This window comes from Ziziphus jujuba, chromosome 10 (assembly GCF_031755915.1).
Source record: "Ziziphus jujuba cultivar Dongzao chromosome 10, ASM3175591v1".
NCBI lineage: Eukaryota > Viridiplantae > Streptophyta > Magnoliopsida > Rosales > Rhamnaceae > Ziziphus > Ziziphus jujuba.
The window spans coordinates 8,640,541-8,667,112 of NC_083388.1; the positions used below are offsets into that span (position 1 = coordinate 8,640,541).

General features: G+C 35.2%; 1 protein-coding gene across 1 annotated transcript; it reads right to left on the reverse strand.

Annotated features, from left to right (window-relative positions):
* Positions 1-689: 689 nt before the first annotated feature.
* On the reverse strand, positions 690-12,432 carry LOC132799670 (tropinone reductase homolog At1g07440-like). Its single transcript, XM_060812107.1, has 3 exons — positions 12,287-12,432; positions 1,369-1,668; positions 690-1,003 (listed from the first exon to the last, which is right to left on the reverse strand). The coding sequence occupies exons 1-3, from the start codon at positions 12,430-12,432 to the stop codon at positions 829-831; spliced, it is 621 nt and encodes a 206-aa protein (XP_060668090.1). The 3' UTR covers positions 690-828.
* Positions 12,433-26,572: the final 14,140 nt, after the last annotated feature.

Genomic DNA, 26,572 nt, shown 5'->3' on the forward strand with positions numbered 1-26,572 from the left:
ATGTACAGTTGGTGTAGATGACTACAAATGAGTAATGATAAAAACTATTTACAACAGATAAGGGAATCTTGAAGATAGACTCACGTGAACTACTAATCTCTATCAAGTTTTTCTATAAATATTTGTTTTAAATAATAAATATAATGGATAAATTTATAAATTTTTATTAAATTAAAAGTCTAAAATAAATTGATGTGTTGTATCTATTGAAATAAATGTTGACTATACCAAAATTAGAGTTTTATTGGAGAAATAAAAGATAATTATGTTTAAATGCTAGTTAATAAGGAAAATCTAAAACAATAAAAGGGGCTCATTTATTATTGCTATTATTATAATTTAATATTTTCAAAATTTTAAACTCTTTTAAACATTCAAAAAAATAAAAGAAATTCTTAAAATATACATTTTGGTAACTTCTTATTTACTATAACTTGATCATCATAAATAAGATAAAGAAGATAATTATAGCCTCCCCAAACTTTTCATCACTGAGATAATGCGCAATGGAAATAAATTAGAGATTACACAACAGGGTCTAGTTTCAAATCATGAAGATTTTTTAACCAAAAAAATAAAAAATAAAAAATAAAAAATTCCGGTCTTCAAATGAAGTATGTAGGATACAAGCACATATCAACACTAGCTGAATAGCCAAAGATGAACAAAGAAAGGAATGTTACAGGTTCAGCCAGTAGGGTCCTGATAAACCAAGATGCAACACAATTACATCTTATATTGTCCTTTGCCAACTTGCATGCCAAATTTTTTGTCAATTGGTTTATCGCCGCTGAAAAGAGACAACAAAATCAATCACATGCTTTAAAACTATTTTTGCAACATAATTAATGAACAAACAGAGAAATTGCCTTTTGTTGCAGAATATATGGATCCGGTGTTTATTGATACCACACCAAAAATAGAGGAGACAAAGACAATGGAGCCTGCTCCTGAAGCTTTCAGAAGAGGATGTGCAAGTTGGCACATGTTGTATGATGAATACCTTTTTAATGGAAAAGCAATAAATTCTAACATTTAAGCAAAGTTGAAGCAAGGTTATTCATGAATAGAACAATAATTCATACCTTACTTTTTATATTTTATAAATTTATAGTTTTGATTCACAACGAGCCACCAAGAACCGACTTTGTTTTTTTATTAGTAAGCCTTTTGTTTTAAAGTTACCAAAGCCTGGTTTGAACCCAGGTTGAGCAAAAGTATGGGAATGGTATTAGCCATCCCACAGGAATCAACTTGGTTGACCCAATACAAGTCTTGTTTATATTCTGTATCAAGGTAAAAAGTTAAGATTTTGGCTCTAAAAATGATTCGAAAAACAATATAAACAATTTGTTTTTAGATGTTAACCTCTTAGAAGGACAGTTTTTCCATAATTTATATGTAACAAGAATACTAACCACTAAGTATGCTGTAAATAAAGATAAAGAGAAAAAACATACAATGATGTGAAGTTTTCCATTGAACAGAGATGAAACTTTGTTTATCAACTCCTCTCTGTCTGCTGGAGAAACTAAATCACAGACGGATCCAAACACTTGAAATTTCTTCATCTCCCATTCATGTAAGCATTGATTAAGTTGATCTTCATTCCGAGAACATGTATGCACTTTTGCCCCTAGACCTGCCAATTCCTCCACAATAGCATGCCTAAGTCACAACAAAATAATTACAAATTAGGATGTAAAGCATGAAAAACTTTGTAAAATGAAGGACTTTACTCCCCTTTTTTTATTTTTTTATTTTTATAATTTGGTTAATCAAACTGAAAACAAAAACAATTAACAAGAAGGCAGCCTATGGTTTGGTTCAGGTGGATTATGTATGTGAGGCCAAGCTGCCTCTAAGGCTTAAAATATCAAAGGAAGGGATAATAATGTGAGATGAGAAGGTGATGTGATTCCGCCCGAGCCCGCTCAACCGATAACCTGCTGGGGTGTTGACCTGACACGGATGAAGACTAGACCAATCACAAGAGCTCAAATTAAGAGATTTAAGGACAACCTGGGAGTATTTATACAGGGGGTAATCAATCTCAACAGAGCTTGTCCATACTTGAAGATACAAAGCCTATTCTAAGCATCCAAGTGGTGGAAGCCGATATGGATCCAGGTAGCAGTTTTGGTGCAAATATGGACAACGGGCAGCATGAAATGGTTCCAACTATTTATGGATTTAATATATATGTCTAAGAGGATATGGAATCAAGTCAAGCCAGATTCAAAGGCATTCAAAAAAAGATTGTATGGACAGCTTCAAATTTGGCCTGTTTTTTACTGTATTTTGTGCTGGCTTTACTGTATTTTGTTGAGTTGTCTTTTTCTTCCTCTTCCAAGCATGGGCAATGTGTGGGACTTCATATTCAGCTTATTTGGCATCCTACAAAGCATATTGAAGCTCATTTGGAGCTCAATTTGGTCAAAGATTGGTCAAAGTCAATTTAGTCAAAAAGCTAGTATTATAGTTTCCTAATTTGATTCTACTTTTTGTTTTAGGAAATTACCATTACTTTTTAGTTTTATTTATTTATTTTCTGGAAAAATAAGTTTATGAAAGTTATTATTTTATTATTTTCATTGTAAATTAATTAATTCCTAATTCAAAATAAAGAAATTAATTAATCCAAATTAGATTAGGAAAGGAGTGAGAATTTCGGCCACCATAGAACTCTTCATTGTGTGACCGGTTTTTCCTAGGGTTTTTAGGGTTTATTATGTTTCTTTCAAAGCCTATTTAAAGGCTTATTTTTCAATATGGATACAACTTTGATTTGATTAAGAAAATACTTGTGAGATTAATTATCTCTTTGTTCTTTGAGAACACCTAAAACACCATTAGAGAATTTGTTGTTTTAGCTTGACTTATCATAGGTTTTCCATCCCCTATTGTGGCGTCTATATTATACCAAGGTTTCTAAGCACAGGTTGGTTAGGGGTTGAGGTCCATTCCATTAGAACTTGAACTTAATTGAGATCCAGGCTAATATTGTCAGGACCCGTCCAGAATTCCTTCTCCTGAACCATAGACAAGCCCTGATCCCAGGGAAATACCACCGAACCTTCCAACGGAAAATCCGGCAGCACCTCCCCTAAGGGTAGGACTAACCAAAAATTACCTGCACTGAAAACACACTTCTAAAAACATCCCCTTATTCCTCCCACAATACTACAAATTGATTCCACAAATTTCAGCACTTCAAATAACAGCAGCAACCCAGTGCATAAATAAAATGTGTCCAATACAGTATACAGAGCATTACACAATTAGATGTGGAATTTATAAAATGACAGATAAGAAGTAATACAGGATGGAAAGGAAAAAGGAAAGAAAAACTTCTTGAACCTTCGGCAACGAACTGAGACGTTGGGCTCGGCCCGGACAATCAACTTCTCCAACCTGGACCTAGGGGAACGGAATTTAAGAGTGTGAGATGCTAATCATCTCAGTGAGTGACCCTAACTACTGAACACTTTTAATAATAATAAAATAATAATAATAATAATTAAGGGAATTGAATAAATACCAACAATTAATAAATAAATAGTGACAACTGTTGGAAATAATAATTTCCCTCAAAACTCTCACCAATCGCTCCGTTTGAAATGTTCCCTTTTTAAAACCTTTTCACAAAACCCGATGTCCGTACTTCCCGAAAACCAAGGGATCAAACCATTTGATAAACAATAAATAAATAAATACATACCCCAATATATAATTAAAATATAATAAATTATAGTAAATAATTTTGAACACCTTTGGGGTTTAAAACATTATTTGCAATTTACACCTGATGCACCACACCATATATTGGTGATGCCCTCCGATACCCAGCGTCCCGAGCACCGACTGGCGGGGGGGTTAAAGAGAGAAACCTGCAAACGGTACTTCGGCGTCCCGACAGTACCGCTGCTGAAACCATCTCCCTGCCAAGGAGGGGGGCGGCTGTGGCCAATAACAAACTTGCCTGCCCACAGTCCAATGGCAACAACGGGAGAAATAATAACCGCGCGCTAAACCACATAATACCTGTGCGCTACCACGTGTCCATACACCAGAACACCAATACTGTATGAGTGCGTCTAAAAATAAACATTATTAACCAACCGTACCGTTTTCCAAAATTACCGTGGGAAATACATTAAATTCTCACACTTACCATCCCACATATTTTTATTTAATAAACCGGTACGAAACATTGATAACCAACAAACCACAATTTTCTCGAAGTACGAGATGCAACCATAAAAATACCGCGGGCATAATTTATAAAATTTAAACAAATATTTTCGTAAAATATTTAACCCAATTATGCCCGAAAAATCATATTTGAAACCACGTACAAATACTACCGAAATACACTTTGCTCATGCACAATAAATAAATTAAATCACAATAAAACCATAATTAAATCACACCACATGAGCATAATTTAAATACCAATTTAAATACTAATTAAACATAATTAATTGCCCAAAATAATTTTTGAAGGTGGGTCACTCACCTGGAGCACGCAATTAAACCATGATCCACCATGGGATCAATTCCACGACTCACCGGTGCTCCTAGAACAAAATTCACACACAGTCAAATAAATTAATATTTTAATCGGATAAATAATACCCGGTACCCGGGGGGGTCAAACACAAACGTTAACCAAAATTGACAAATTATATACCGAATCGAAGCTTGAGCGACGAGGATTACCAATCCGGTCTCCATCGACCCCAATTCCGCCGGAGGTGGCCGGAATTTGGCCGGAAAGCTTCGGCCGGTTTTAAACTTGAGGGATCTCTCAAACGGTGGGGATTTTGGGCAAACTAACCCCGGAAATGGACTCAGAGGGGTCGAAAATGGTGGGATAGAGGTATGGGACGGGCTGGGTTGGTCGGAAACGGCGAGAATCGCCGGAAAAACATAACCGGCCGCCGCCGGCTTCGCCGGCCCGATCTGGGCACGTCCGGCAGTGACAGGCCGGGAAATTTGGGGCCCGATCTGGGCACGTCCGGTGCGTGTGGCATTCCGACGACTGAAATCCAGCCAAACGCCGGTCAAAGAGAGAGAGGGAGAGAGTCAAAGGAGAGAGAGAGAGAGAGAAAAATAACTGTTGGTGTTTTGATGGCTCGGGGAAGAAGAAGGGAAAAAAAAGAAAAAAAGAAAAAAAGAAAAAGAGAAAAGAAGGAGGTGTTTTTCCCACGTGGGGAAAAGAAAAGAAAAAGAAAAAGAAAAAGAAATAAAAATAATTAAATAATTAAATAAAAATATTATTATTTAAAATAATAATAAAATAATTTGATTTTTACACATGGTTGACATGTGGCTTCTCAACATGGTGACACATGGTCACCTTCATTAAGTCACACGTGGCACATCGTTACGCGTTTAAAAAATAATATTAAAATAATACAGTGTTTGAAAAACTCTACAGGTCCATAACTTTCAAACCATATGTCCAAATCGGACGTGCCGCTAGTCTACGAACTCGTATCGACGAGCACTTTACAACCATGCATGAGTCAAAGCTCAACCTTGCATGAATAAAAAGTCAACTCCGGCACCCCTTGGACATATTGGACCTCAACTTGTTTTGCTCATAACTTTCAAACCGTAGCTCCGTTTTGAACGTGCTACTAGTCTACGAACTCGTGCCAATGTGTACTTCGTAACGGTACCTCAGTCAACCTAGAATTCCATCTGGATCAAAAAGTCAACTTTTGACCCCTTCGGTCAACGGTCAACAGTCAACCTCGGTCAACGTGCAAAAATTCCGACATGGTTCAGGATGGGGTGTTACAAATATAATACGGGTTTAGGAGTAGGTTGTCTAGGTTCGTATCAGAAGGCATCGAATGGCAAATCGAGACGTGAAAGAGTTGTATACGAACACTATAATTTTTTGCGCACTTCACCAAAAATCACATATAAAATTTTTCAATTTCTCTTTTCCATCTCTTCAAATTTTGTAAATAAAATGTAATTTCCGTAATTAAAGAAAAAAAAATAAAACAGCTTATTTAAAATGTTATATAAAAACTGAATACTATACAAGAAAGATATAGTAATTACTTGGCATACTTTTCAAAATGAGAATTGAGATTCTAAAAGTGTTGAGAGAATCAAAATTCTTTCGGTCAGCATTCATATCACACAAAAATATGGATGAGTAAAATCCAAATTCTTTTTACGTCATTATTCATATTTGAATAAACACATTGTTGGATATTAGAAGAAGGGATCTTCTTTTTTTATAATGGTCTCATATGTAAAACCCATATCTTATCTCCATAAAATTAATTGCAATAAGTATGATAAACTTCTCAATATGTGAATTTGATTTAATTACCAAAAAACATATTGGAAAGTTACCAGAAAAAAAAAACTTGACTTGCAAATATAAAAATAAATATAAAGTGAATATATATATATATGTGTGTGTGTGTGTGTGTGTATTTTATAATGCTATAGTTTAAAGAGAGTATCTAGGATAAGGACTGATCGTATGGTTTCTGTGCAGACCAAAAAGGTTTTGAAATTGGCACCCGTTGGATTTTCATATCTGGCATAAACGGCCCAGATATAAGCTTCCTCACGAGTGGATTTTTGCCTAAAACTCCCATTCCCACTCGTATCATCTTGCATTCCCGCTTGCACCAGCTCACACTAGCTTTGCCAAAATTCCAAATCGTACCACTCGCACTAGCTCGAACCAGGTCACACCAACTTACTTTTCACCATTTCCAAGATTCACAACCTACATTCCTCTTTTAGCTTACTTCCACCCTTCCCAACGCATCATTCCAGCCAGCGTTCAGGATCCAACCACTATTTGGGCCATTTCGGAGAGTAGCCGGTGGAGTGTGAGTTAGTGGCTATTGCTTCCTTCCACTTCTTCATTTTAATTTTACCTCTGCCCTCTGTTGGTGTTGTTATGTTTTGTATTTTTTTTTTCATTCTGGTTTTTCATTTGGTAGAAAACAATTTTTTTGAAAGGGAAAAAAAAATCAACTAGGATATAAAAATTTGAACAAAAGAATATGAAAACATTAAGCAGCAAAACATAAAAACAAGAAATCCTGATATTACATGGATCTGATCATGGAGATATACCAAATTATCTTCTACATTTGTCATGCATTTTTGTTTTGTTGGCTAAATTTTATTAGCCATATCTACCAAATTGTAATGAGGGTATAAGATGAAGAACCGTCCGATGTTCCTCGAACTTGGTATTCAAACTTGATATCTTGGAGCTATCAACCTTGGCGGCCCATGTACTCTCTGCATCGCATTAAAACCTACTTGCAACCTGCAACTCCCAGATGCTCACCTATATTTACATTATATATAATATTTATATTATATTGCTAGGCTTTTCCTTTAATATATTATAATCTTTTAAAATTGAAAAGCTGAATGAGATAATACAATATGCATTAATGTTGATCCCATTTATAAATGTTGATTAGTAATGATAAATGGTTGGATTTTAAACAAATTTTTTCTTAAATTTCCAAAAATATCTTTTGGATAGTACAAATTTCATCATAATCAATTCTTTGGTTATCCAAATTTGATAATTAGTAATTATGGTGAATTTCTTTTCCTTTACATTCATTTGGAGCACATGAGCGACATGATATTCCATGGTTTTGCACCTTATGATATTTCACAATCCATACATTTTAGTCATTCAATCATTCGAACTTTATTGTTCGGATACCCTCATCAAATAGTTTGGCTCAACCATGGTCAAGTCATATGCATGGATGGCTAATAATAATAATAGGATCCAGTGATGAAACAAGAGAAAGAACGAAGCCGATATTTGGTCAAGTCTATTATGATGGCTGGCACATTGGGTCTCTATGCAATTTATGCAATTTATATATCTGCAACAGATTTGGGAATGAGTGCAGAGATTCGCCAGTGCTAAATTAGTAAATACTTTACAAGTTTTTTTGTTTACATACTTATATTCTGATGAGTTTGGAAAAGATAAGCTTATTCCTAATTTTTTTGTTCACATATTTGCATTAAATGTGAAAATTTAATGTTTAATACCATGTTAATTGATGAAAGTTTGTTATGGTTTTGCTTTGCTGTCTATTAGGTTAGAAGGTGATCGAAAGGAAGCCCATTTGATTCTATTAGCTCTACAATATTGGAAACATGAGTGATTTACAGTTAGAAGAAAATGATGATCCTATAAGAGTTGAAGAAATATCTCGGCTATCATGTTCGAAATCTGTTGATGATGTTTACATTCGTCAAGTGTCAGAAAACTGCAAACCAAAGGTTGAACAACAGTTTGAATCGATAGATGAGGCACATGTGTTTTACATTAAATATCCAAAAGAGGTGGGGTTTAGTGTTTGTAGTAGTTCCACTAAGAGATATAAGGATACGAATGAAGTTGTGAAGAAAGAATTTATGCGTTATAAGGACGGAGTGTCTTCTACAAAGGACGGTGAGAAAAAAAGGCATCCGGGTATCATAAGAGAAAGTTGTAAGGCAAAACTTGCTATGGTGAGGTCAAAATTGGAAAAATATATCATCACTGTATTTGTTGAACAACATAATCATCCATTATCAATCCTGCAAAAGTGCATTTATTGAGGTCACATCGTAGTGTGTCTGAAGCCAAAAAATCGCTAACCTAAATGTTTTCAGTAGCAAATGTGCCAACTCACCAACAAATAAGTTGATATAGGAGCTTTCAATTAAACAAGAAAAAAAAATGAATTTACCATTCACAAACAACTAGCAAAGGAAGCTGCTAGAAACTTAGCTTAGTCACCAAGCTATTTCATATGTTGGAGAAGATAAAAAAAAAATTATCCCCCCGAAAGGTGGCAAACTATTACATATATAAACCTAAAATGAAAATGGTGCATTTTAAACAATTATTCTAGAAAGTTCAAAATGGTGCTGTTGCTGGTGCTACTGTATTGCTGCCGAGCTACTGTGTTGTTGCAGAGCTGCCGAACTATGTTGCTGTCGAGTTGCCGAGCTACCGAGCTATGTTGCCGAGTTGCCGAACTATGTTGTTGTTGTTCCTCCATCAATTCCTCCCTGGCGTCAGGAAACTTGTCCTCGAGTTGTAAAGAAAGAGTAGGTGAATTATCTGGTGGAAGGTATGGACTGAGGTCTGAAACATTAAACACAGGAGAGATATGAAGGTCATCAGGGAGTTCCACATGGTATGCATTATCTCCCACACGTTTGGTGATAGTAAAAGGACCAAGCTTGCGAGGTTATAGCTTGTTATAGGTACCAGTTGGGAATCGTTCTTTCCTCAAGTAAACCATAACCAGATCACCTTCTTTATATGTTTTGTGGTGATGATGAGCATCTGCAGCAGCTTTATACCGAAGGTTGGCTTGTTCAATTCGGTTTTAAACATCCCTGTGAAACTGGACATAGTTTTCGGTGAAGGTAGCAGCTCCTTGGTGATGGGGAAGTGGGAGAGACACAAGATCAATGGTGTTATTGGGCACCTTTGTGTAAACAATAGCAAAAGGTTGAAGACTAGTAGAGCGGTTGACCATACTGTTATAGGAAAATTCCACTTGTGGTAACATGGAATCCCATTGTTTTGGCTTGTCTGAGGCCAGGCTACGAAGCATGTTGCCAAGAGTGCGGTTGATTACTTCAGTTTGGCCATCGGTCTGTGGGTAGTATGGACTGCTGAATGGAAGCTTCGTGTCAAATTTCTTCCAGAGAACCCTCCAAAAATGGCTAACAAATTTAACATCACGGTCAGAGGTTATTGATTTTGGAATGCCATGTAGATGGACTACTTCATGAAAGAACAAATGGGCAACGTAACTTACATCAGATGCTTTCTAGCAAGGAAGAAAATGAGCCATCTTGGAGAAATGGTCGACCACAACAAAAATGGAGTCAACACGGCAGACCGTCATTGGAAGGCCTAGAACAAAATCCATGGAGAGGTCTTCCCAAATGGTGGTAGGGGCTGGCAAAGGGGTGTAAAGACCTGTATTTTGAGATTGGCCTTTGGCAAAATTTGACACACAGGGCAACAGGCAACATAGGAGGCAATTTAAGCTTTCATCTTTGCCCAAAAGAAATGGTGAGTGACAGCTGCAATTGTTTTGTCATGATTGGCATGGGCAGCTAGACCACCACAATGAAGGTCATGTATAATGAAATCACGAAGTAAAGTTCTGGGAATGCAAAGTTGGTCTCCCTTAAACAGAAATCCCTCGGTGATGTGGTAATCCTCCATGGCATTGTGTAATTGACACTTTCCTAGATGAAAGAGAAATCTTCATCTGTTGAATACAAGTCTTTGAGATGAGCCAAATCTTCCAAATTGAACTTAAGAACGTGAGCAAGTTATATTTACGACTAAGAGCATCAGCAACTATGTTTCGATGGCCTGCTTTATGGTGAAAAGCATAGTGGAATTTTTGAAGAAATTCAACCCAACGGGCATGTAAATCATTGAGCTTCTTTTGGGAGTTGAGATACTTGAGGGGATGGTGATCACTATGTAAAATAAAGTCTTTTTGAAGTAGGTAATGTTCCCAGTGATCAAAAGCTCTAATGACAGCATACAATTCTTGATCATAAATGGACCATTTTTTTCTGGCAGGGCAAAGCTTCTCACTAAAGAATTCAAGTAGGCGTCCCTCTTGAGTTAGGACAGCTCCAATGCCCACTTTAGAAGAATCGGTCTTAACCTCAAAAACTTTATCAAAGTTTAGGAGTGCCAAAACAAGAGCACTAGTGAGCTTCTTTTTTAGAAAATTGAAACTATCTTGCTGGGGCTGCTCTCATCGAAAGTCATTCTTCTCAAGGCTAGCTGTTAGTGGAGCTACTGTGTCATTAAAATTTCGGATGAACCTCCTGTAGAAAATGGCAAGGCCATGGAAGTTGCGAAGTTCGATGACATTTTGGGGTTGAGGCCAGTCAAGAATAGCTTGAATCTTCTTTGGATCGGTGTGTATGCCTTCTTTACTTATAATGAAACATAAAAAAAAGAGTTTGTCAGTGAAGAATTCACATTTTTGTATAATAAGGTACAGCTTGTTATCTCTGAGTGTTTGGAAAACTTGCTTCAGTTAAGACAAATGATCTTCCTCGGAGCGGCTATAGATTAGGATATCGTCAAAGTAGACGACCACAAAATGACCAATGAAAGGCTTTAGGGCTTGATTCATGAGGCGCATGAAAGTGCTTGGGGCATTACAAAGACCAAATGGCATGACCTTCCTTAGTTTTGAAGGCTGTTTTCCATTCATCCCCCGAACGTATTCTTATTTGATGGTAGCCACTTTTGAGGTCAAGCCGAGAGAAAATTATGGAGCCCTCAAGCTTGTCTAACATATCTTCCAATTGTGGGATGGGAAACATGTATTTGATGGTAATTTTATTGATTACTCAACTATCCATACACATCTGCCATGTTTTGTCTTTCTTTGGGACCAAAATGGCTGGAACGACACATGGACTAAGGCTAGGCCTGATTAAGTTCTTAGTTAGGATATCATCCATAATTTCTTAAAGAATAGCATGCTCTTTAGGACTCATACGGTAGTATGACAGATTTGGTAATCCAGCTCCAAGTATGAGATCAATATTATGTTGAATATCTCTTAAGGGTGGCAACTCATTTGGTAATTTATCAGGAGATAAATCACTATACTCTGTTAAGAGAGCTTGAACAGCCCGAGGAACTAGGTTGGTATTGGGAGTCTGGCTATCTTTGAGGATGAGGGCTAGGATTGGGGTGGTGTGGTTGGTGTGGCTTAGAAAATGGTCAACAACAGCAGTGAGGATGTGGTCTCAGGAAGGGTGGTTGGATGGTTGTTTGGCATTGTGTTTCTTTGTAGAATTCTCAGCTTGGGAAGAAGGTGGTAAGAGAACAATCTTTTTATTATGCCAAATAAAAGAGTAAGTATTTTTCCTCCCATTATGTTGTACATCTCTATCGAATAACTGTGGTCTTCCCAACAGTAAGTGACAAGAATCCATTTTAATCACATCACAATCTATGGTGTCTACGTAGTTGTTTCCAATGAAGAAAGTCAAATTGCACATTTCTTGATCTTTAATGTCTGAATCTTACTTGACCCATCGAATGTTTTATGGCTCTGAATGTGGTTTAATAGGTAGGTTCAAAACAGCAACCAAAGCCTTAGAAACAACATTTTCGGTGCTTCCCCCATCTATTATAACCTCACATATCTTGCCATTTATAGTACATTTAGTTTTAAAAAGAGTGTTTCTTTGAGTAGGAGTGTACCTTTTGTCTGAGTAGAGAACTTTCTGTAAAACGTATACGATTGGGTCCCCATTAATATCTTCCCCACTAACTTCTTCAATGGCCTCAATCAAATCAACCACATCATGTTCATCTTCACCCCCATAATCATCCACTTCTTCATGCATGTGCATAAGTTTCCTTTGAGGACATTCACTTGACCGATGCCCCACTTGATTACATTTGAAGCACTTAATGGGATATGGTCTAGCATATGGGTTGGTCGTTGGGTAATTGGAAGGCTAGATGGGATGGGTATTGTGTGTTGGAGTCATAGGTGCCTTCCCTGCAACTTTGGCATTATAATCTTGGTGTTGTTTAAAAATGGGATTGTTAGAATTTGACACCTTAGGATGAGGGTGGTACTGCTTGGGCTTATCGGTGTAGAAATCAGAAATTGGTTTCCACTTGTGTGGGGGTTCTTGTAGCTGAGTCGGGCACTGTCATTTGTTTCTCTACTCGGTTGGCCAAATTAACAGCGGCATTGAGGTTGGAAATTGGGCTCAGATGCAGATTTTCTTTAATTGGCTTTTAAAGACCATGTATGTACCTAGCTACTTGTTGCCTCTCTGTTTCCTGTAAATTATTGCGTGAGCTAAGCCGAAAGAAGTCTGTTGTATGTTCATTCACCGTTCTAGTGCCTTGTTGACAACTATGATATTCCTCATAAGGTATTTGATCATAGTACTTAGGTAAGAAATGAGCCTTCAAGAGTTGTTTCATCTTGTGCCAAGATCTAACGGGTTGCTTCCCTTCTTTCCTTCGATTAGCTTGTAATTGCTCCCACCAAGCAGAGGCACCTCCCTTGAACTTATAAGCCACCAATTTAACCTGTAGTGCCTCTAAGATATTCATGTAATCTAATAAGGACTCAACATTGTGGATCCAATCCAAGAAAATTTATATTTCAACTTGCCCATCAAACATTGGTAGATCAATTTTAATTTTATAATCAGTTTCTTGGTTGAAATTGTACCTGGGTGGTTGTGGTGGTCCTGGATGACCGAAATGGTGGTTTGGAAGGAAGTCTCCAGGTCGTTAGCGAGAATTGTCAAAAAGAGTGGCTTCAATATCATCATTGGAGTCAGCATTTTATAGAGGTGACTAAAAGTGATGATAATTTGGTGGAGAGTGAGGTGGTGGTGGTAGATCGATGACTAAGGGAAATTCTTGTCGTAGTGGTGGGTGTTGTGTGGTTGGAGTTCGGTGAGCCATTGGAGGGTGACGAGCTAACTCTCTGGCCCTTGATCCAGCAATGGGTGGAGTCATGGATGGTGGTGTTGAATGTTGAAGCAAGGTTTGTTGAATTACCTTCCTCAGATTTTTGATATGCTGTTCAACACCCCGTATCGCCATCAATACAGCTTTGGTATTTTGGTCTTCACAGGTGGTCCGACTACTTCCTTCTTCAGAATTGGCCATGGCAGATTTTCCAATGATCTCCGAGCTCTGATACCAATTTGATGTGGGAGCTTTCAATTAAACAAGAAAAAAAAATGAATTTACCATTCACAACCAACCAGCAAAGGAAGTTACTAGAAACTTAGCTTGGTCACCAAGCTATTTCATATGTTGGAGAAGATAAAAAAAAATTGTCCCCCTAAAAGGTGGCAAACTATTACATATATAAACCTAAAATGAAAATGGTGCATTTTAAACAATTATTCTAGAAAGATCAAAATGGTGCTGTTGCTGGTGCTGCTATATTGCTGCCAAGCTGCTGTTGCCGAACTACTGTGTTGCTGCCAAGCTGCCGAGCTATGTTGCCGAGCTGCCGAACTATGTTGCTGTTGTTCCTCCATCATAAGTATTCTTGAATTTGAAGCTGGAGGTACAGAGAATATTCGGTGTATGAAGAAGGATATCTATAACCATGAAGCTAAGTTGCGTAATGAATTAAGAGGACATGATGCAAACTATTGAAGAAATATTTCCCAACCGAGCAAGAAAGGGATCCATGCTTGTTTTTTGAAATAGATGTAGACGATGATGGTAAATTGAAGCGTTATTTTTGGGCTGATTTGGTGTCTAGAAGAGCTTATGGATGTTTTAGTGATGTAATTGTATTTGATACAACTTACAACACTAATCAGTATGGTATGATATTTGCACCTTTGGTTGGGGTTAACAATCATGGTCAAACGGTGCTTTTTTTCATATGCGTTTTTAAGTGATGAAAGAACTGAATTGTTTGTTTGGCTGTTTGAGCTATTAAAGGATAGCATGCCTACTAACAACCCAAAGATGATAATTACCTATCAAGATCTTACAATGACAAAGGCTATAGCTCAAAGCTTACCAAATACATTTCATAGGTATTGTAATTGGCACATACTGGAGAAGTTTTCTACAAATTTAAATGCAATCACCTATAGAGATTTTTATAAGGACTTTCAACAATCATTTGAGAATCAAAATGCCCTGAAGAGTTTGAAAGAAAATGGGTGACTACCATCGAGAAGGCAAGCCTATATGACAATGAATGGTTAAAATCAATATTTGAGATACGTTCAAGATGGATGCCTACATATGTTAATCATATATTCTCAGCTGGAATGTCAAGTAGCCAATGTGCAAAAAGCTCTCATGCATTTTTTAAGAAATATGTTTCAAAGAAAAACTCATTGATGGATTTTATACTTCGATTTAACAGGGCACTTGCACATCAACATCACAAAGAGTTACGGGCTGATCATATTGATATTAATGAGAAGCCTATTTTGAAATTGCCATTGGAAATGGAAAAGCAAATGGCTAAGATTTACACATGCAAAATTTTTCTTAAGTTTCAAGATGAGTTGTGGCATAGCTTACTAATAATGCCACAACTTGTTCGTGAAAATGCTACTCACAAAATGTATATGGTCAAGAGTAGTCCAAATGATGGTGTTCGTAGAGTTCGAAAAATTGCTTATGGTAAAGTATTGGACTATGCATCTTATACTTATAAGAAGTTTGAGAGTGAAGGAATTCCATGTAGACATATTTTGGCATTCTTGCGACTCTTTGGTAATATTGCTTTGTCAAATCAATATATCATGAAAAGGTGGACTAGAGTTGCAAAATCCAAATAATATTCGATAAGCAAGGTGTTGAGATAAATGGAAAATATAGTTCAATGTTGATGTGGCGAGCTAAACTATTCCAACTTACTTCGGAAGTCACTGATAAAGCCATAACAAATGAAGAGGCAAGTATAATTGTGAATGATGGTCTTCAAAGTTTGCTAGACAACATTAACTCCGTAGTTATCAACACAAAAAGTGGAGACATTTCTGAAAAAGGTAATAATGCTCATGATTCTAAAGCTTTGAAAGACCCATCTCAAGTGAGGGCAAAGGGATGTGGATGAAGATTAAAAGGGGAAAAAGAGAAGGCAGCAAATGCCACAAAGTATAAAGGTCGATATTGGAATGGATGTGGAAAAAGTGGGCAATCGCATGACAGAAGAAACTATCCAGTCCTCAACAATCTGTAAGAAAATGATACATTTATTATTTATTATTCTTATACAATTGGAATGATCATACCTTGTATAAATGATGTTGCTAATCTATGTAGGTCCTCACAAAATGAGGAAAATCCTCAACAAGCATCGGACTTTGAATATGAAGCTGATAGTTTTACTTCTACAGGTATAAAACTAAATAATTTCCTTATCATCTTTAGCATTTTCTTGAACTAACATGCTGCTCATCTAATAACTTGCTTTATTTTGGCAGACTGCATGAGAAATAATTTAGAATGACCTCTTGGATGTGATAAAGTATCTTGCATCAGCTTAGAGGAAATAGTTTTATTCTTAGGTTGGTGTGGTTTTTCTATCTTATTGTAAGAACTACCAGCTTAGTTAGTAAAATATGGTTGTGTAATGATAATAGACTCCGTATGTTGTCGTGTATTGTAATATCAAGTGTTGTTTGATTATTGGAATGAATGTATGCAGGTTTGCCATTTATTTTTCCAATGCAGGCCTCTCATTTTAATATATAATTCGGACAGCGATAGTTCTGTTCATGTAGTTGGTTGCCATTGGTGGCAATGGTATTTAATATGCTGGTCAGATGCACCACATGTAGATGAGTCTATGGCTCTTGCAGAATCATTTGCATCCACATTTGCAGGCTTTGGCCGTTGGAGTTTTGCCTTTATCTCTCTAGAATGGTTTCTTGGTTGTTGAAAAGCATGTAACTCTTTCTTGCTGCAGTTATACTGTAATTGATCTGAAATTTATGGTAGTTAGGTTTGCTCCGCTTCAACTGTTAGTATAGATTGGTTAGAACTGTTGAATATATTTCTCAATATATCTCTCCATTTGATGGAACCTAGGGAGAAAGGAAGACAAAAATTTTTGCTGTAGGTAGTATTTGTTTTATCTAAAATTTTTGCTTTTCTGTCCTTTTTTTTATCTGAAACATTAAGATCTCGACAAATGTGGATGCATTCCTCTTAGTATTTGTTTTGTTAATCTTAGATTGCAGTTCCAATGGCATTACAACATCCGGGAGCATAGTAATTGTAGTTACATTGACCACTTTTTGACGCTACCTGAATTTTTGACAAAGAACATGAGCTCTCTGTCTGGTGTCTTGATCAGCATCGAGGTGAGGTTTTTGTTAGCTTCATTAATTGTTTGTTATTCACAATAATTATTTATGGAACAAAATAGTGTCTAGTCTCACGGTTGAATGCTTTGATAGCTGGAAATGTTGTAGTTTAGCTAGAAATGTAGTAGTTTGTCTATTGCTTTTGTACTTTGGAACTATAAAAGCTGTTAATATAGGTTGTGCTTCTCTATAATATTATAGAAGTTGAATTTTCTATTTTTTTTGGATTTTCTATTATAGAACTTTTGGGTATATTTCTCCATCTAATGGAACCTAGGGAGAAAGGAAGACAAAAAATTTGTACTTTTATAATGCTTTTCTATTAAATGCTTCATCAACTAGATGCTTATGTCCAAAAAGTAGAGTTCATGTTTTCTACCTATTTGAATGCTCAGATTTTCTATTATCAAAATTTCTTATTCCTTTATGTGTTCTGTTTCAATTTGGTGATAATTTGGTGATAAGAGCCAAACTGAGTTTGAATGTCTAAACTGCTAGGAATCTACATTATTTATTTTCAACAAACTAAATTACTGTTCATTGATGAAAATTCTCCATATGAAATTGTAAAAAATGATTCTTTCTGTAGCACCAATGGACTTGGATTTAAAAGTTTTGATGTTGATTCAATTTTCATTTTTTCTTTTCAGCATGCAGCTTATGTTGCAGAGGAGTAGAAATTAAGTGCCACTATGCAATATTTAGTACCTTAAGAAAAGCTGGTTTTGCTAATCAACAAGTCTGCATTCAATCTAGTAATAGTTATGTTTTGCCAAAAGTCAAGGGAAAAGAAAGTTTTCATTCAATCTAGTAATAGTGGTGCTCATGGTGTAGTGTTGTGTTGTTGTTGCACATGGACAAAAAAAAAAATGTAGTGGTGCTCATGGTGTAGTGCTGTGTTGTTACTAAGTGTAGTGCCGAGATGCTTGTCAATGTGGGCTTTGCTTAATAGAAAATTGTTTAATTGTTGACTTTCAACTTTGATGAGGCTCTTACTGGCTATTTTGTCTTTCTGGTGTGGGTCACAATCAACCAAAATTCTTGATGCTCATTTTAATTTGCTTCCACTCCATTGATTTCCTCTGGTATATGCTGGAAAACACTTTCACTCTATAGCTAAGTGTAATAGATGTACATTTCGGTTCTTACTTTTGAAATATCCATTGTTGTTGATCTTATTGGTCCTTGTATAATTTTCCTTCTATTGAGTAGAGCATGCTTTAATAAATTATCAAGTGTTATTTATATGCATGCCAACAATGCATTTTTGTTGGTTATCTAGCAATACACATCTTTTGGTTAAAAAAAAAATGGAAAGACAAAAAGAATACAAATGCAACAACAATTTATGGAACTTAACTTTCAGTAATTTGTTCACAACACAAACATCCACGTTACACTTTCAAAGCTAGTGAGCTACAACAATTTCAATCCAATCATTTGACAACGTTGTCAACATTTTCTTTTCTGGTAAATTTAAACTTGTTAATGGCGCAATTCAACATTAATGTTCAGCAGTCGTATTGTCACTAGCATGAAGGCTAACAACTGCAATGTGAATATTTCAGTAATGCGCAGCAAAATTCCAACACTCCTATCAGCACCACTATACTTGCTCCCTTTGATAGCTCTTCATTCCCATCTTTCCTTGCAGGTACTATGGCAGCAAACTGATCAACTGAATATAAAGTGACACTAAAGAATGAGCAAAACACAAATGTATATAAATGACAGAGCATATTGTAAAATGTATTTGTAGTCAAGATGAATTTAGGCTTTTGCTTCTGATAAAATGAAGGAAAAAATTTAATTAGTTGTAATAGTGATAAATGTATATGCAATATCGTACAGGGCACTGCTCTTAAGTCACCTTGCAGTAATAATTGACCTTTCTTAATGTAACCTTAGTCAATCTTTCTAATTGCTAGTTGCTACCACTCAAAGGGAGAGCAATGTCTCTGTTCTGAACCTTTATGAAAGTGGTAGTATGCAACTTACAAGTTGTTTAAGGATTCTCTCGCTAGAAATTCCATATTACATTGTAAAAAGAAATCTCATTTGTCTTATATAACCATTAGGGAAGGCCAAAAGCTATAAACTAAACCAAAGCTTAGATTATTTTCTTCTGAAGACTAATGCCTCAAGGTTCTCAACTTACAGCTTCATTCTCGTCAATGATACAGTAGTAGTAAAAACATTGACATGCTTTAGGATGTTTAGAATTTTAAAATTGAAAGGCAAAACAAGCACAATTGGGTTGTCAGAATCTACTCACTTGATTTGTAATATCATACACAATTATTGCAGCAGCAGCTCCTCTATAGTACGTAAGAGCCAAACTATGGTATCTCTCTTGATCTGCTGTATCCTAAATCTCAAATTTTAGAGTAGCATCATTTACAGCCAATGTTTGTGAGAAAAAGGCAGCGCCTATTGTTGATTCCTGCAATGTTGAAAGAAAATCAAGATCTAGGATTCAAACAAAATGCCATTCAAAATTTAAAAGCCTGAATACGAGGAGTATTACGAACCTGAAATTCAATAAACTGTCCTTTTACAAAATACAACACAATACTAGATTTACCAGTTCCAACATCCCCTATAAGAACCTAATGGACAATAAATATGATTTTGATTATCAGCAAGAAGAAACTTATGAAAGAAATAAGAAACAATTAAAGGATATTTGATGATGTAAATCCACAAAACAGATTACGTTTGCCTAAACAGAAAATAAGAAATTAGTAAACTACGTAAACTATCTTCGTAGAACAGTAAAGGCATTTAAATAAATTAGTTGATGATAATGGCCCTAATTATAACAGTTTTATTGCTCTCAATCATCTTAGACCTTGATAATGCCAGTGTTAAGAGTAATTGTTTGGAGTTAATGCTTGAAAAAATGAAAAGGAAACAAGTTAGAAAGTTTTTCTTGACATGAAACAAACACGTTAGATCCATTACCACAAATAATGGAAACAAGAATGGCCAATTATAGATTTTCCCTTCTAAAACACTAAGAGATATGGGGAAATTATGCCTCAAACTATTACTCATTTTGCACCTTATACCTATCTCATTTTGCACCCCTATACTTGCTTCCTTTGATAGCTCTTCATTCCCATCTTTCCTTGTCGGTGATATAGCATCAAACTCATCAACAAAAACCTGTAAATTAAACCTATAAGCTTTCCAACTAGAATTCAGAAAGAATAAATAATTAAATAAATGTCAAAAAATTGAAAATTATTTTCAAATAAATAAGACCATCTTTAGACATCAAATACATGTCTATCTCCCATGCTCTAAATGTCATTGTAAAACCTCGCTCTGGTAATGACATTGGCCATGGTTAAAACATCTTCCCAATTTCAGGCTAGCCTCTAGGCCCACCATATCAACAGACTAGTGTGAAAGTGACACTAAAGAAGCTTATCAAAAAATTTAAAAACTAACTGTAAGTCTATAACTACATGCATTTAATTGCAAACATAGAATGATATGTTTCCATAATAAATAGAAGGCAAACTATTTAAAAAGGGAATAAAACTCACCACAGTATGTGCAACTTGGTGAGCTGAATCAAACTCTTTATGCAAATATTGCTTACTTTCATCATAATATTGCTCATTTTCACCGAAGACGTCTTTCCTATGCCAAGTGGGTCATGAAGAAGCACTCCCTTTTGTAGGTCGTGAATTAACAAACAAATGGTTACTGAAAGCTGCACTTACTTGACAAGTTATATTTCAATGGAGAAATGCGATTCAATCCTAAACAGTTCAACATACTTGAAAGGTCATAGTTCATAGATAATTGTAACAGACAATTTCAACAACACATACAGCAAGCTTGACTACATACATATAGTGCTTAACAAGCACATAGCAAACTTTAATACATAATTAATTTACCAACTGAATAGACACATATATTATTTGACTACATCACTAGGCAAACATTTTAAAGAAATAAATAATAAAAGTACAAGAACTATAAAAGTCTTAACATTATATTAGTCGCTCCTCTTAGTATTTTTTTGAATTGCTTCAAGCATATTATTAAATTTCTCCACTTGCACAGATAAATGATGAACTTCATCGATAAGTATATCTATTTTGTCTAGTTTAGCGTCACCTTTTTTTACCCAAATGAATTGACCACATCCTTTTTCTTGTGTCAACCAAACATATAAAATTTAATTATTTTATAAGCGAGAACAAATGAAAATTTAACACATTAGCAATTATGTACGACCTGTTCTCCATTTAAGCATTTCCAAAATTGACGATTTGTGTTCTTATTTGTTCTTGATGTTTTTAAATGCATATATTGCCCATATGAGCACATTCGGATCGATTGAACATCATTAGTATTTTTTGACATACTTATAGAACTAATCTCAAGCTTTGACCTCTAAAGAAGACAAGGTAGGATTTAATAAGCTATAAAAAGCCAAAAGATATAAATAAAAAAAACCAAAAACAGCCAAAAAAAAAAAAAACCACCGGAAACCTCAAGGATAATTCCTCTTTCTAGCTAGTCATGAGTATTGAAATTAACATTGATGATGTATGCTAACAAAGGAAAGAAAGAACCATATATGACAAAAAATTCTTCTTACTAATTTAGGGTATTAGTTTAAACACTTCACCTAAAATGGCAAACATAATAACACCGAATCAAAATTGTACACGTTGAGTGCATGGCAGACACACCTTTCCTATCTCATCTTCCCAAAGAAAACAAAGATGTAAAATATAACCCAAAAAAAAAAAAAAACTGCTACGAGAAGGCAAAATATCATAAATATTAAATAAGCTACATGAACCTTACTAATGAGATTTGGTCATGATAAACATTCATATTTCGTTTGTGATATTTGTATCGCTTATATCACTATAATGTATATATAGAAGTTTAGAATGAGGGAATCACATGGCATGCAAAGTAGTCTAAGTAGAGATTTTAAGATAAGCAATTAGAATTGGTGGTGTTTTCTCATGGTGTTTTCACTATTGGACCGGTTGTACTTTGCTAGATCTCTCTCCCATTTATTCAGATTGATCCATAATTCCTATATACTTTTAACTTCCTAGATAGCTACTAGCTACTTTCTTTTTCATTCATGGTACTTGGAATCATCACCAAGTTTTAAATTTTGGAAGCTGGGTTGGTGGTACTATAATCTTTTCTTTATAAATATTGAGGAATAATCTTAAATCTCATATTTTTTTAACTTCTTATTCCTAATTGTCGAGAAGGTGGTGGAAGCCATTATTCCTAATTCCACAAGGAGTATGCATTTGTATGGTGGGTTTCCTTTTAAGAACTATTAACTTTACCCCTCGATCCCCATAAGATAGTGCGAGGTTTTGCAGGTAAACACCAACTCAACTTTGATACAACTAAAAACATCTTCATAAACTCTTCTATTTTTTTTTTCCTTTAGAAAAAAAAATCAATTACAATGAAACATTGCAATAAATTCTTTTATTTAATAACAAATAACAATCTACATAAATAAAATATCACCATATTCGTTTAGTTTTGCAATGTCCAAAACAAAGTTGTCCGAAAAATACTAATCTCTTTTCTAAAAACAGATGCTTTCTAAAGTAGAAAATAACATTGAAGATGCTTTAAAGAGAACTATATAAAGGCAGCCATAGAGAGTATTTACATGTACCAAATCCAATCCCTGGTAGAACCAAAATGAACCATATAGGAAACTTCAAAATGATGCTTAAAGCTAAAGTGAAATGAATAATTCTTCTTCTGAGCCCCCCACACATTTCATCATTTTTGCTTCCGCAACTAAAATGATCAATTTTTGCTTCCACAAATAAAAAAGATAATTTTTTCAGCACCTATCTACAAAGGACACAGAGCTTATTAAATATATGACTTCTTAGTACACAGAGCCTAAGCAAATAGAAGAGCATGAATGGATATACTCCTCTAAATCTTTTCAATGATTATAATTACTAAATTAGATCCTTGCTTTCTGCCAAAACACTTCAAAATTTGCTAAATGATGAAAATGTCCAATACAAAACACATGAAAGTAACATGTAAAAGTCTTGGTTTTAGCTAAAATCCATAATTTTAATCTTCAGCATGTGAGATCTCATCAATGGCCCAAATAGTAGATTTAGTCTAAAACACCTTACTAACATAGAACCAAAAACTTAATTAAAAGTAGGGAAACAAGACAAACAAGACTTGCAAAGACTGATATGCTTTGACAAAAATTTTTATCCACAGATTATTGTCCTATTTTACACTTGCAGTAACATAAATTCAAGAAAAAAAGGGAAAATTGTTATACTTGCTCGAAATATTAAAAAGAAACACATTCTTCACTTATTTGCAGGGCTGGACAACCGATGGAATCAGCCGAGAATGGCTGAAACGGTGGGCTACCCGGTGGGTGGAATCAGCAGAGAATGGCTGCAATGGTGGGAAGAAGTTCTAGATTTAACCCAATCCCTAGATGGTGGAAGTAGTGGAGAATTTGAGGTAGGGTTGGTCAGTAGAAGCAGGTGAGAATGCTAGTGGCCCAACGTCTCGTGCAAGCTGGAAATGGTGGTGGCTCAACGTCATGTGTGAGCTGGAGATGGTAGTGGCTTAACGTCGCTGGCACGGTGGGTGGAAGTGTGGACACACAAGAGAAGAGGAGAAGAGAAGAGAAAGGTGCGAATGGGAAGGGGAGCTTTGGGCAAAAATTCACACGTAAGGAAGCTTGAATCTAGGCTGTTCATGCCAGATGTGAAGATCCAACGAGTGCCAATTTCAGTACATTTTTTGTCCGCACAGAAACCACGGGGTCAATCCTTATCCTAGACACTCTCATAGTTTAAACACCTAAATATACAAGTTTGTGCTTGCACAACTGCCAATGCCACAAGAAGGGCATGGTATAGAGGGGTATACAATTACAAAGCATTGGATAAGAAAACGACAATACAACTGTGAAATGGCAGAGAAGGCACACAATCAGCAGCCACAAGAAGGTTTAAAATAACATACCTTCTTTTACCCAAAAAAAAAAAAAAAAAAAACAAAGAAAAGAAACATTACAATAAGAATAAGAGCTATCATAGAAGTTATTAAGTTCTCTTCAATGCTACAAAGCCCTTACTGTGAACGCCAGAAGCTTGTGAAAGTCAGGTAAAGTTTTCCCAACTGACCCTTTCCATCCAGTGAAAGAATTCAATAAAGCGGATGTTAAAACTGGTTATAGTCAGGATTTCAACTTTTACTTCAAACACTATCCTCCCCAACTAGAACAATTACTTCATCATGGCCTATTGGCTGAGGGTGAAGGAAGATTGAGAAGAGGCTATATTCATCTTTTAGTTATGCCTAGGGTGAAAACCATTCATTGTCATTCCTCCATCAACATAAGTAATCTGGCCAGTGATGTAAGATGCTACAGGTAAGCAAAGGAATGCTACAAGAGATGAGACTTCTGTTGGATCTCCTAGGCGCCGAAGAGGAGTTCGAGAATATACCTCTTCTACATATTCTTGGTTGTTGAGCAACTAAAACAAAGAGAAAATCAAGATTACTCTCTGAAGAAACTACAGATACTCTACTTACAGACTTCTGTATGCCTTTAAGGTTTAAATTACAAGATGACTCTAGCATGCTAGACTACCATGGTAGAGACTTCAACTTAGTTTCCCATTGTATTGTCAGATCATATTTAAACTTTTTTCATATCCCATGTATAAAATGGGTGTCCTAAACTTATTGAGTTAGAGGAATTATGCAGATGTGGTTGGAGAAGTGTAATGTTTCAAAATGTAGAAACTAGTAAGTGGGTAAGATATGCTCGTATACATGTTAAAATGGTAAACAAATAAACCATTGATGAAAATGAAGATCATATAGACTGTTCATCGCTACCATTTTATGAGATAATTAATATAATAAAATATAATAATAATAAAATAATTTATAAATATTAAAAATTATCATAAAAATACAATATTTAGTGATATCAAAATATAAAAAATTTAACAAATAATATTAAAATACATAAAATTCTTAAATTTCTCAATTGGTTGCAGGTAAAAGAATGTTCTCTTTCATAATTCTTACTCTGCTTAAACTGAAAGAATCTTTTCGTTTTAAAAAATAACAAAATAAAAACCTATTGATGCATCAAAACCAAAACAAACACAAGAAAGCAATTTAAATTTGAATCAACATCACTGAAAAGGTATTTTGTACTTTCTAAACAAAAATAACACTAATTGGCATGTGGATAAGTGGGGGACACAACACATAAGAATGTCAATGGGGCGGGGCGGGACCGGTTCCTAGCTTGGAATTTTTCATCCCATCCCCATGGTTTTTTTCCATTTCTTTAGAGATGGGACGAGGATGGGGATTTCCCAATCGAGGACAGGGCGGGATGGTTTTCCCAATTTATTTTTTTTTATAATTGATATAATTTTTTTTGAGAAATTTATATTCAAAAAAAATTGCTTTTATGAATAAAATGTAAATAAAGTGACTAAAATGCAATAAAAATACAATAAAATACATCAAGGTCCAAATTTACAATTATAATAAAATACATCCTTAAAAAATATAATAGTCCAAAATATAAAATATAAAAAAAAAAGTAAATATACACAGTCGGGTTCGGGCCGGGTTCTTTATTTTCCGATCCTGGCCCGATCCCAATTCGGACCTTAAAGATTTATCCCAAATCCGTCCCGCAATCCCGATTTTTGGGGAAAAAAAGGGACGGTGCACCATGGTTTTCGGAGTGTGCAAGGCAAATTGTTATTTCTAACGACACATGTCAAACTCTATCAATTAAAACCCTTTGAAATTATGGAGTTACCTAACACAAAACACAAGAAAAAAATAATAATAGAAAAGAAAAAAGAAAAAAGAAAAAGCAAAACAACCCAACATCTCTCTCTCTGTTCAAATTGTTCATTGATGGTAGAATTGCATTTTGTTCGGTGCTTAAGAGTCCAGACTTTTTCTTTAAACCTCTAAAGCTACCATACTCATTTCCTAATGCACAAACACCATTCTTGTGCAAACGGAAACAATAGCAACACCCATTTTCTAATGCACAAACACCATTCCTATGCAAACGGAAACGACAACTTTTCTCTGATGGAGATGTCTAAAATATTAACTTAAATCGGCAACAACAACAACTCAAATTTCCACTTCTTTCATTATTTGCCTAAAATACTACTTTTAGGTATCGATTGGAAACATCATCAATATTGGCAACATTACCACAATCTTCCACCGGAAAACTACCATTTTCGTCGATATTTGTCAATAACGTTGACATCTCTGACATTTCCACAACAATTCCTATGGATATTTCTTTCTCCATTTATCGGTGCGGATGTTAGCGAAACCTGATAATTTTGTCGGCATTTCGACAATATCGCCTACTTTTTCTTCCTTGCTTGCACGTGTACCCATATATTTCCACTCTCCAAACCAAGGTTCAAAATATTAGTACTAATGGAAATATCATAATAGAAATATTAAAAATTATCAAATATTGATAAAATCTTATCAAAAAATCATGAAAATTTATATAAAAAAAGTGAATCTCTTATTGAAATTCCATAATAGTCTTATTTAATAAATATTTTATTAAGTTAACTAT